General features: G+C 44.7%; 1 protein-coding gene across 3 annotated transcripts in view; it reads right to left on the bottom strand.

Moving 5' to 3' along the window:
- The window catches only part of ATXN7L2 (ataxin 7 like 2), a 99,412-nt gene extending 87,125 nt beyond the window's left edge, over nt 1-12,287 (bottom strand). For 2 of the 3 annotated variants that reach the window (XM_086923564.1, XM_086923563.1), the window contains exon 1: nt 12,131-12,261. In XM_086923564.1, the coding sequence (XP_086779690.1) occupies nt 12,131-12,257 (127 nt within the window). In that variant the 5' untranslated portion in view covers nt 12,258-12,261. Of the gene's footprint in view, nt 1-12,130 lie in introns of all 3 variants that reach the window. The other variant, XM_086923562.1, reaches the window with a different exon arrangement.
- Between the last annotated feature and the right edge of the window lie 1,186 nt (nt 12,288-13,473).

The raw sequence follows: 13,473 nt of genomic DNA, 5'->3' as shown, positions 1-13,473 counted from the left end.
CAGGTGCGCTATGGTGATGGAGCGCTGTGCACCCTGGGTCTCGCAGTCCCGGCCCCGGTAACAGCGGTAAATGCCCGGAGAGTGTAGGGTCCTCGTTGGTCAGGCTCTGTCAGCACAGCAGTCCGGGAAAAGGAAGAAAACTAAAGCCCAGCAGCACCTTTCCCAGTTCAAGGCTGCGAGCGGCACCAACTATCAACGATATACATGATTGCATATTTCGAACCGAAGAAGAAACAAAGGGAAGGGTTGACCTTACCGACATTCCTCTATCCGACCCTCAGGGGGAGTTATATGTGGATGGGTCCTGTTTTAAATTAGCAGATGGAACACCAACAGCTGCATATGCAATTACGACCTTGAAGACAGTAGTTGAAATGTTTCGAGTGCCCCACCGGTCAGCCCAAGCTGCTGAACTAATGGCATGGTTACAAGCCTGTGAATTGAGTGAAGGACTCGAAGTTAATATCTTAACAGACAGCCAATACGCATTCGGCGTGGCCCATAGTTTTGGGCGGCTGTGGAAGGAACGGGGCTTCCTTACTTCTCATGGTCAGAAAATACAGAATGGTCCCCTGGTAAAACGGCTGTTGGATGCCCTCACTCTACCCAAGAAATTAGCCATAATAAAATGCAGTGCACATAAGGCGGTGGTGGATGAAGTAAGGGAAGGGAATGCTTTCGCAGATCAGGTGGCCAAACAGACAGCCCACTCTCCAATGTCGGCTAGGTTTGTAATGTCCTCTGCAAGATGGGTGGAGGAATCTGAATTGTTCGATAATACTATGGAAAGTGTGAGAGAATTACAGAAGGAGGCCACCCGACTGAATTAGAGAGATGGTAAAAGGAAGTGGGAAGATCGGATTAAAATAATTGTTGGGTTGATTTGACAGAAAAACAGATGGTTGCTACCCAATGCATTGGTGCAGGCCGTTGTAACTATGGCCCACGGTCCTGCCAATGTAGGAGCTAAAGGCATTTGTAGCCTGTTAGACCCAGTATGGAATAACCCTAACAGACAAAGGACGGCTGTTTGTTTGGTCCAATACTGTATGGTCTGTTTACAACACAATCCGGGGAAGGGAGAAAATGTTCTGAGTGGGAACTTTGCACCTCCAACATTACCCTTTGAAGTGCTCCAGATGGATTACATCCACATGGAACACGTCAACAATTTAAAATATGTGTTAGTAGTGGGCTGTGCTTTTAGCAAATGGGTTGAGGCCTACCCCACGAAAGAGAACACTGCCCTGGCCACAGCAAAGGCCATTCTTAAAGAGTTTATACCACGCTTTGGTTTGCCCCGTTTGATCTGGTCGGACAATGGGGGGCATTTCCATGGGGCCCTTGCTAAACACATTTGTGATGGATTATAGATAAAACAGAAATTCCACGCAGCCCGACACCCCCAGTCAGGATGGCTTGTGGAAAAGTACAATGGGATTCTGAAACTAAAAATGGCTAAGATACAGGAAAGTACGGGTTTCAAATGGCCTGACACCCTGCCCTTGGCCCTCATGTCATTGGGAGTTACCCCTCATTCTCGCTCTGGTCTTTCTCCTTATGAGATAACATTTGGGCGACCAGCTAATATATGGGGGGTACCCAGACCACGGTCTTTCTCTGACATCGAATATCCTATGTTAATCGATTACCTGTATACCCTGACTAAAGATCTCCGTTCTATTCATCAGCAGGTAGCATCTGTACTGCAGCCTCTGCCAGAGGGCCCCGGACATCGACTGGAACCTGGCCAGTGGGTACTGGTCAAGAAGTTCGAACGAGACTCCAGCCTGGCTCAAAGGTGGTCCGAGCCGCGCCAAATCTTACTTGCAACCCGGGCGGCTGTCAAGGTGGATGGGAGAAAGAACTGGATACATGTCTCCCATCTGAAAAGGCTGCCGCTCCCGCTTCCTTAAGATCAGCGACGCTCTGGGGGAATTCTGACCCAGGAAACCGAGAGAGCCACTGCATTCGTACCCTTTTCCGACGCCTGCGAGATAGAACAAAGGCAAGAAGAGGGAGTGACGAGGTCGAGAGAACCGGTCTCTGTTGAATCTGCAATTGCTCTGAATCCTGTTTTGGATACCCCAGCAAGCGAAAGCTCTAATGAAGGAGAGATACCTTCTGGGCTGTTTTCTGATCAGGAAATTCCGTGTCATGTGCGATACAACCTATGGCCACGAAAGCATCACGGCACCTCAGACTCTACTGATAGGAGATAAGGAGAGACTTGATTGAATAGACAGGGTTTGCTAGATTGCAGGTCTGAGGTGCTGAGCGAGACACTGGACTGAACTCGTTGAGAGCTGGAACTTTGGTTACAGTGCTCTGTTCAGAAAGAAAGACTAACCCTTGTGAACGGCCAGGTTATACACCAGGATCCCTATGACCACGACGTTTTGTTTTCTTGAGATGAACGATAGGAGTCTGCCTGTGAGACTCTGACTTGTGAGACTCTGATGGACACAGGGAGAAGAACCCTCTGGCAGGACGGACTGCTAGGCCCGAGTTTAGTTTTGGACTTTTAGCTAGGAATGTACTCTTTTGGTCGTATTGTACTTGAAGAACTTCCCATTGCACCACGATACTTGCCATTTTATGAACCAATGTTTTCTACATGGACCACGAGGGTCAAGATCGCTTTTGTGTTGGTAATCACAGTTATATTAGCTATTTTTATGGGTTTATTCATATATTTAGAACATAAGTACCCCTTGCAAACTCTTCTACGTTCTACTGTTGCCCCACCTGAACATTTCATGTTCACCTTAGCGCCCCACAAAGAACGACATCGCCAGACTTATGCGAAAAATGTATTTGTAGAAATGCTCCATCAAACACACAGCGCTACCAACATCACCGACTGTTGGGTTTGTGGGCTCTTGCCATCTGTTATGCATAAACATGACCTGTTTCTCTCATTGCCCTTGTCCCATTTAGGAAGTTGTGAAGCAGGATTTAAAAATGTTTTCTGCTATGTACAATCATTATTTAGAAAATCCCAAACACTACACCGAGAGGGTTTATAACATGATCTTAGCATACATTGAAAAACATCAGGGATTTGACCCAGAAGGAAATAGGGGACAGGGATCGTTGGATCCAGAAGCCTGTATGAATTTATATACGGAAAATGAGAATAGTACCTGGGTAAAAGATGAACTCTATGATTTTGCTAATTTTAATGATTCGCAGTATTTCCAACACTTTGTGGTCAGAAATGTTACCAGTGAACGCATTGTACCCATTCCCATTTTGAATACTTCTTCTGATTTCTGTGTACAGGGGATGGGGCATGTACAGGTTGGTGACAGTGTCTGTAACTATACTTATCGCATGAAAATATTTAGTAGCCCGCCATTGTTGACGCCACCAAATGTGTATTTTGTATGTGGGGAAAATGCTTACACCTGGTTGGCCCGAAGTTGGGCGGGCCAGTGTTATCTGTCCTTCTTGTACCCGCCTGTATACATTGCGCCATCAGACTATCATAGAACACACCAACTCCATACCGTAAGAACAGTACCCAATAGGCAGCGTAGACAGCTCATAGCGACGGAAGTCGATCAAACTGACACCTCCTTACAACAATTTACTGACTTTAGTAAGGGATTGGTCCCATTCTGGGGACCCAGATTCAATAGCAGAGAAATAAGGCGGTTGTCCAGAATAGTAGAGAATGTCATTAATATCACTACAGATATCATGACCAATATTACAGTAGAGCTTCAGGCGACAAGACTTGTTTCGCTCCAAAACCGGATGGTTTTGGACGTTATCTTGGCTGATCGAGGTGGTGCATGCCGGGTGATTTGCAGCTCCTGCTGCATGAATATTCCAGACTCCGCCCCCACTGTTCATTTGGCTATCCAAAAGCTACATCGCATAGCGGCTGAAATGCATACTGAAAATGGGTCCTGGTCACTGTCTGGGTGGTTCTGGGGACTCCTGACAACGTGGGGTTGGAAATTATTGTTGATACTGGTTGGGGCAGCCGGTGTCATTTTCACCTGTTGCATCCTCGTACAATGTGGTCCGGTTTGTTGCTCCTATTGTGCCACCAGGGTGACGGCCATGTGCGTCCCTGCTGCTGTCCCCACCAAAATTCAGATGCTCCAGCAGGAGATTCATGAACTAATGGCCATTGGTGAGGAGGTTTTACAAGACTAGGATTCCTTTTTGTTAGCTACATCACGCTAAAAGGAGGGTTTGAGGAACCGGAATTGATTTTCGGTTCCATGAATCATATAGTCGTTGTTTGTAAATTAGCGTGATGCATCTAGAATAATAACGAAGAAAAACGCAAATACTAATATACACACGAAAAGCAGTAATTTAGGAATTAACATACACCGCATTGCACGTTTTTGTACTTTCTTGACTTGACCAACTCCATTTTGTGGCCTCGCTCGATCCCTGCATTAGCAAGCCCTATCCTTGCATTTCACTGACGCCGTTCTCCTGAGAAATAGCCCAACTGTTGCAAACAGCTGTCTCTGCTCGTTAGGCCTGTCAAGGTTATAGGTAGAAGGAGGAGGTCGGATAAGCACATTCCGAGGGGTGCGGTACGGACTCTCTCGGAGTTAGCAAAAGTGAGTCACCCTCACGACCTTGCTATAATGAGATGAGCTAAACCAAGAGCGCTTTGTCTCCCATATATGGTCTTTCCCTCTGCACCAACCTGTACCAACTTGTATTTTTCCATCTTGGGTAACGGTTTCGAAACGTAACAGTATATATGTGATGTTCTGACAATGAGCCAGCAGTCTTCTTGGCGGACCTCGTGGGGTTAGGTCGCAAGGAGCTTCTCTGGCAGAGTTTGTTTGTTATAATAAACGATTGGACCTTCTACACTGCCAACCGACTGATTATTGGTAATGGGTATTGGGCTAGTTGTAAGTATGGCTCTAATTGGGTTGTAATCATAATTTTCGGTACTTCACCTTACTTTGGTGCAGTATATACAGAGCCACTTTCTTACACTGTCCCATGAAGAGGCACTGCAGGGCACCCACTGTCCCACATTTTGGTTTCTCAACAATTTTAACTCTCTCAATAGGCAAACAACTATCATACTTTCAGCCCTTTGTGAGATGTGAAAGAGCTATCCTGTGGGTAAGTTTAACAGATATACCCCCTTGGTAATGATCAACTACCAAAGGTTTTTCAGGATGCCTGCCTGGCAAGGTGGGAAAAGGTGGTTTCTTTAAGATAGAGGATATGCTGCCCGAGGACCATATAGCTCGTTCAAAATGGTTAGGGAAAGATTTAACATGGGTCATCTGGACTTCTTCAAATTTTTGCAATTAAGGAATTTTCACTTTAAAAAAGCAGGCGGGCCACTGGCTTCTCAAAAGTATCCCTGGTGGAATTATTAATAAGGCCCTCAAGCACCACAATCTCACAATTATATAACTGTATGCTGGAAGATGTGACGGATGATGTGGATAGGCATGGGCAGAAGTGGAACAACAGACTTGGGGTACGGGAGTCCCATTTTTTGGAATCACTGGAGATGGGCAAATGCATACTATGTTCTGCAAACTTGCGGGCTCAACATTTTAAAAACCCTCTTCGATTTGTACATCATGCCCGCAAAAATAGCAAAGCGTGGAGGAGTGGTAGGGGTCCAATGCTTCAGGTGCAAGACATATGGCGCGGACCTGGTTGATATTTTCGCTACATGCCCAAAAATAGAACTTACTGGGCGAGAAATAGCGGGCTTTCTGCAGCATATATTGAAAGAAGAGGTCCTGCTCTCACCGCAGTTGATGCTATTAGGTGTAAATGAACGAAAAGGGAAAATTGGGGAGGAGCTCACGTTTATAGCAATGGCTGTGCTCAGACTGTTGATTCAGCCTGGCTAGATTCCTCTCCTCCGACCTTTCATCAGTGGAAAGGTCGCTTCCTACACATGTTTAATCTGGAACAAGCACTCTATGATCGGAGAGGTAGAAAAAATTTAAAAGATTAAAGGAAAGCAGATCTGGGGGCCATTAACCACATGGATGGCTCAACTTGGTCCGTTAGAATGAACATGGAGGCAACGTTTAATTATGGTCTTTTTTTCCTTTTTGTCTCTATTTTAAAAATATGTGATGAAGTAGTATGAATTTTTATGACACAGGTATATATACTGCATTATCATTTATGATATCCTTGATATTTCCATGGCACCCTGTGTTCTATAATTACAGAAAACGTAAAGATCTTAGTAGACTAGTCTTAGGATTGCTTAATTTCACGTCCATATAAGAAGTGCTTGTCTACTTTTCTTTTTTTAATGATTTTGATTAATTCCATAGTAAGGATTGACGGAAGGGAAATATGGTATCTCTGAATTGTATTTATTTGCATTTTTGTTTTTTGCTGCATCTCATGTCATGTTTTTGATTTACATAAAAATAAAAAGTTTATAAAAAATAACAAAAAGAAGAAGAGGTATCCTGTTGGTGGCTAGGAAGGAGGAAATTCAGCATAGGAGGGGTCCTGCACAATGAAGCATTAGGTGCAGGTTTATCAATTGAGATGCAAACACAGCTACCTGCATATAAACAGCCATAAATGTGTTAAAGAATATGCTGAGCATATGTCCTGTGAGCATGACCTTGATGTTTACTTCTTGCATTAATGGTTCAAAGTGCTGACATTGTCAAAGCATTAAATAAAGGTACGGGAGAGATGATTTGCCAAGGATAAAATAGTTTAGTACACACAAGAATACAACTCACTGCTACTTACTGCAAAGAGAATACATTTATCAGCATATTGCATTATATTAATATACCGTCAGATGGACATTTATCTCACTCACCTCCTCCCAAACAATCCAGGTTAATACCAGTCCATGCTTTTTAACCACACACTTTGTTTTTAGATCGATTTCAAATACTCCCAATTTCGACAAAAAAAGGAGCAGAATTAGTAACACACAATAAGCTCAATCTCCCAGCTGAGTTATATCTTTTAAAATTGCCCAATTTCAGGGTGCAGCATCACATGCCACAGATAGTAATACATGCAAGATCATAGTGGGAATTAGATCTTGGTTCAGAGTTCACGGAAGCACATTGGAACTTGTGCTGTGGGAAATTAGACGATCTCTCCACAAATAATCAACACAGGCTAATACATTTAAATTTTCAACACCACCTACATTGCACCTCTGAACAGCAGCGCAGAATAGGGCTGGCTAGCAGATGTTGAGAACTGTCACAGATGTGGCGTTCCAAGAGAAGATTTCCGACAACTGGCTTGGGCTTGCCCGGTGGTTGCAAGGTACTGGGTAAGAGCGATTCAGATTATTCAAGACTATAACAAAATGTCGATTACTGGACACACCTTTTTGCCTCCTTGGGTAGGTCAAGAATGTGACACCCACCTCGCGCAGATTGGTGGCCATTCTTTTACGGTTAGCAAAATGCAGAGTGGCAATGGTATGGGGCAGTCGTAGAGCACCCAAAGAAAGGGACTGGCTCATTGATGCAGTTTACTGTCGCGAGCAATTTCCGAATTACTGGGAATTGATGCCCCTATCATCCTGTCCAAGAGATATATGGGGACCATTACAGGAGTATCTAAATCTTTTGGAGGATCAAAATGTCCCTACTGCTTCGAGAAGATCCCATGTCGGTTTCGGCCGAAGCAATTTAGACATTAGCCCACCCCAGCAAAAATGCCGTGGGTTGAACGGATTCTTCAGTCTCCCTGATTTCGTGAAGTATTGAGCCTAGGAATTAACACTTACTCACTGTGCTTTCCTTGCAGGAATTGATGCCTCTACTTATTGGAACCTTGGGGAGCCACACCACTAATTTGGGTGGCCAACAATCTGGCTTAATTTTATCCGCTAAATCCTAAAGGTTGCCCCATTCTAGTCCTACGTCCTGAGGAAGATCTGCGTGGCCGAGGTTAAAATTTCGCTCTTATGCCATTAAGTCGGATCGAAACATCGATGCCACCCCCACTTAACCTGGACCATTTTGTCCCTGTACCCACCCCCTGCAACTCAAGGAGATATATCCCTTGGACTTTTGTGAATTTTGGAAACCAAAGTGTATCTATATTGTGTTTGGCCAGGTTACTAAGACGGTTTATTTGTGATCAGTCCCATGTAGAGTTTTGTAACTCATATGTCCCTTGATACACCTTTTCTTGAATTTCCTTTACTCTATCAAACATCCCTTTTTGCACGTTCTCTTGGAGCAACCCTTTATTCCTTTTCCTTCTGAAACCACTAGGTTTCTGAACTTATTTTTGAACTAAATAAATGCATAATGTTTTTAAGTAATTGTTTATTGCACATCATACATTTTTCAATGGTAATAGTTTCGTGTAACTGTGAGCTGAATACTACAAGCTCAGAAATGTATAAATGATGAATGTTGAGAAAATAATTTTCTTTGAGGTATTGGTCTAGGACCATTGTTATTTTGTATCATTTGTAACCCAGGTCCACTGACTTCTTGTTGGGTCACCCCATTGATGACTTGCATTTACACGATGATGCTCTGTCCTCCACAGACTTAAAGGGCAAATATATAAAAAAAAAAAGGAGAGGATAACAGACTTGCTGGCTCATATCAATCAATCAGGGGTTTGTTAAGAATGACTACTCACCCGTAAGGGTCTCAAGGCGCTGGGGTCGCAGGGTCCGGTCCATCACGGAGGGGGTCTGTCGAAGAGCCAGGTTTTGAGGTTTCTTGCGAAGATGGGAAGCGGTGTTGTCTGCCTGAGGTGGAGAGGAAGGTTGTTCCAGGCTTTGTCCACATATTAGGAACAATATGAACTTTCCTGCTCTGGAGGGGATTGCAACCTCAGACGAATCTTGCCTAAGACGACTCCAAACTTCTTCTACTGAGGCATAATCCTTGGGCACGTTGGTTCCTGTAACTCCAGAGGTCCAAGACAATCTGACATGGTGGTTAAGCACTCAGAACCTTTCCAAGGGCATGATTATGCATCACGTGCCTCCTTTGTTACTCGTGACATATGCCAGCACTCTGAGTTGGGGAGAATCCATTCAAAATAAATTGTGTCACTTTAAATGGTCTTTTCTGGAAGGTCGAAGATTTTTGAATTGGAAGAAACTCTTGGCGATCTTCAACGAACTGAAATATTTTCATCACATTCCGAGGCAAAAGATTAAACACGATAGCTGTCCAATTAGGTTTTTGAGCACAGAAGAACTTGTTGAACTTGTCAACAGTTCATATCAGGGGAACCAACACTCTTGCAGCGGACACTCTGAGCTGGAAATTTCCATAATTTCAAGATCGTACTCTTTCGAGGGTGACTTGTAGAGAACCTTCTGTTTACAACATCAAACAATTCCCTTGTTCACGGGTTCTGTTCCAGGTTGCCAGAGGAGGGAACTAGGTGAGAGGACGCTGTGGTGATGAAGCATCCAAGACACATGCTGTATGCTTTTCATCCCTTTCAATTGATCCAGAAGGTTCTCTACAAGTAACAACAGGAGGAAGGAAAACTGATTTGGGTTGCTCCGTATTGGCCTCAGAGATCTTGAGCCCCTCTGCAGAAATACCTGGCAATTCTGCCCCTATGGGTACTTCCGAGATCTCCACCTCCTCTCAAAACGTTTCCCTTTGCCTTCCAGACACCAAATCGTACAATCGTTTTTGGAAGTTGAGAAGTCCAACCTCTTAAGAGATGGTCTTTCCTCTTATTTGGTGGAGGTTATTGTGGGTTCTAAACCTGTAAAGAATCCTACTTCTCAAGCTTTTGACCTTCCTACAGTGCTATAGCCCTTACAGTTGCATAATTTAGAAAGTGTGAATTTGAAATGTATGACGATTTCTTCAGCCCCCAAGGCCCTCAGCTGTGGAGTTCCGCAAGGGTCGGCCCTCAGCCCCCTTTTGTTCAACATCAGCCCCCTTTTGTTCAACATCTACCTTGCGCCTCTCTTTACGTTGATTGCCAACTGGGGTGTCAAGGCAATTTCTTATGCCGACGACATCCAGTTGGTATTTCCATACTCAGAGATGACGCAGGAGCCCTTTTCGAACTTCAAAGGCTGTCTCCAAGACATTGCCCATTGGATGAACACGAATACATTAAAATTAAACGCCAATAAGACCGAAGTGATCTTCTTTGGCAGAGGCCCCACCCCCGCCTCAGAACTTTGGTGGCCAACGGAGATGGGCCCAGCCCCCTCACCTAGCCGCTCGGCAAAAAACCTTGGAGTTAGATGGGACGATAGCATGTCCTTCACCTCCCACATCCAACAAGTCGCCGGTTGTTGCTTCACCAAACTGAGAAATCTCCGAAAAATCCTGAGACTCCCCCCGGAGAGCTGCTGGAAAACGGTTATTCACGCCACTGTTACATCTCGGCTGGACTACGCCAATGGACTCTACCTTGGCCAACCTAAATACCTGACGCAAAAACTCCAGGTAGTCCAAAATGCGGCTGCGAGACTGTTACTGCGAATTCCTCTCAAGCAGTCAGTCTCTCCGCATCTTCGCTCTCTGCACTGGCTGCCAGTTACCAGCAGAATAAAATTTAAAGCACTTACGCTGGCGTTCAGATCTCTGCATGGCTCCTGCCAAGAGTATTTGAAAAAATGCCTCCCAAGATATGCCCAAACACGCGCACTTCGGTCCAACTGCCGTGTTCAGCTGGCCGTCCCACGTTCGAAAAAGGCTCGACTAGGCGGTCGGACTTTCTCGGCAAACGTCACCTCTCTTTGGAACACTTTACCGCAAGAAATTCAGCTGGCTCCTTCTGAACCTTGCTTCAAGAAGCTGCTGAAAACGTGGCTCTTCACCCAACCCCGCTAGCTTCCTTTTTCTGCCTCTAGGTCAACTATGTTCCTCTAGCGCCGGGACACCTCCAAGCGAGGTAGCTGTTCGCGCTCCATAAAATGCAGTATTATTATTATTATTATATCTTAGAAAGCCTTCATCATAGAAGTTACTACCTCCACTCATAGAATTAGGAGTCTGGGCCATAAGATGTTCTACCTCAAAAATGTATGGAAGATGGAAGGATTTTAAAACCTGGTGCTGCTTTTGACTTCAAGGTCAATCTGTTCTTTCGTAAGTCACAAGAATTGTATTGTCCTTATTTCTTTTCTTCCCCTTCTAATGTGGAGGAACAAGCACTCTAGATGCTACACAAGCTCTTTTGATTTATGTTGACAGGGAACATTAGTAAAGAAAGACTGATTACTTATTTGTGAGTTTTGTAAAGTCTATGACCATTAGCAGATTAATCAAATCTACTTTTCTCTTGGGATTGCAGTACGATACTTCAGATCTTTCTGTTTAGGGAAAGTTCACAAGCAAGATGGCCACTTTCTGGACGGAATAGCAGGGAGTATCGATCCAAGAACATCATCTCCTCAATTTTGTTTCAGGCTTTCAGTTAAGCTGGGTACAGGTGTGTTTAACTCAGCATGATGATTGATGGTAGTGTGGACTTTTTTTTCTATGCAATAAAACTCTCTGTGTTGCATAGTCAAGACTGCAAGGTCTTCAGTTTCAGAATCTCAACTGTAATGTAACTGGATCATTAGGGCCGCACTACAACACATTTTGAAAATTATCGGTAAGTAAACAGGGTATGTATTCCCTCACCTTATTTTGGACCATTCCGTGTACTCACCTTTAATCCTTTGTTTACCTTTACCTCAACATTTAATAACCTCTACCCACTCTCAATGTAACTCAAATCCATTGTCCCTTACCTTCAATACACTAAATAGCAGTAACCATAACTTTATATAGCTTCCTACCACCTCAACTTATTAACATACCCCCTTCCCATCTTTAAGTTCCACCCACAGTGTATACCCACATGGGTACCCCATATCTTCAGTTCAATGACCATCATTATTAACCCTTCTCATGGAGGCGGGACTACGCCCAGGTTCCGGATATCCGGTCTGATAAGGCTGGCACCAAAAACAGTACATGCGCAGCATGGACAAGGTGAGGTCGCGATGTGCGCATGCGCAATGTCGGATTAACAGGCGGCATTAGGACCTAGGGGCTCCTTTGTTTTAGGGCGGACGCTCGCTGAACGGACCGGTCCCGGGCGGGGAAACACCGACTCCAGGAGGACTTCGGGCCTGTCGGCCTGGCTCCTGGGGGACTGACTCTTCACTCACCCTCGGCTAGCGGCGCGGCGGCGCTCTGTACCCAGGAGCTCCAGCTCTGCCCGGCGAAGCCGTCGGGACTCGGAAGCCGCCGATCCAGAGCGGCCATTACTGCCGCTGCGCGTGCACGCACCGCCATCGCCTCCCGGCGCGCGCGCCTGTACGTCATGCGGGGTGCGGCGCGCGCACATCAAGGCGCGGCGAGGTGGCGCTTGCGCAGAGTTAGGGCGCGCCCAAAATAGCGATCGGGAAATGTAGTGCGAGAACAGCTCCTCCCTCCAGGTGTCTACCACTTGGTTCCCATAGGGACGCAAATGATATGCTGTTCTTTGCTGGCGTCAGAGAAGCACAATAGATTCTTGGCAGCCAAACGGCAGGCCTGCAAGAAACACATCATTTATAATGGATCTGTGAGGACTGCCTAATTACTGGTTTTAACGAGACTGTTTTTTTTGTTGATGCTTACCGTGTAATGGTGATTTTAAAATGGAGGGAATAAGTGAATCGTCATCTCATTTGTGCCTTATAGTACTTGCAATTTGCAGTGAACAAATGTAATTGGTTCACAGTTTTGTTCTGATGTTTAAAAGTGCATGTAACATGGCTACACGCAGACTACTTCAGAGCTCCAACCCGGGAAAGGAGTAGTGCTTTCAATTAAAATGCTGGTCTTGGTTTTTTTTTTAGGCCATGTGCAGTAGGGGGAAAGTGCAGTGCGCCCCTTTAATATGCACTTGACTTGAATTAAGGGGACATGATGTCCTTTGACCGTTCATCCTGTTTTTGCATCATTGGAGTGACTTTGTAAAATGTAATTTCCCTTTTAGAAATAGCAGTAAAATAGATACAAAATATAAATTCTTATTAAAATGTATTATTCTATTCTAAAACACTAACAAACGGGTTACACCTCACATTAGTTTCAATGAATATAACGATGACCCTTTCTCCAGCCTTTTTCAATCACATGATTTAAGCAAATTTCTTCTCCCCACTTCTCCTTTTAGTACTCCTGGTCCCTATTTTATGTGTATATATACGTGTATATATATATATATATATATATTCCACATTTACTTATGCCTTGCCTTTATTCTGACAATTCCCTATTGTGCCTCTCACGTATAGTGTATTTTATGCTTCACAAATAACAACTGGAAGTCATTAAAGCAACTAATGGCCAACCATGGTTTTTTAAGTAGCAGGTGGCTTGCCGGCAGTGGCATACGCATTAAGCTGATGCTCCGCACCAACCCAAGTTAATCCTGACGTTATACAGCTCAATCTGCGAGGGATGACTTGAGGTGGGCAGCCCTGAATTAGGGAAAACCTGGTGTTCTGGCCCAGTGGAATTG

Source organism: Lissotriton vulgaris, chromosome 5 (genome assembly GCF_964263255.1).
Source record: "Lissotriton vulgaris chromosome 5, aLisVul1.2, whole genome shotgun sequence".
NCBI classification, from domain to species: domain Eukaryota; kingdom Metazoa; phylum Chordata; class Amphibia; order Caudata; family Salamandridae; genus Lissotriton; species Lissotriton vulgaris.
The sequence above is the reverse complement of the archived record's forward strand: the minus strand, read 5'-3'. Positions and strand labels throughout refer to the sequence as shown.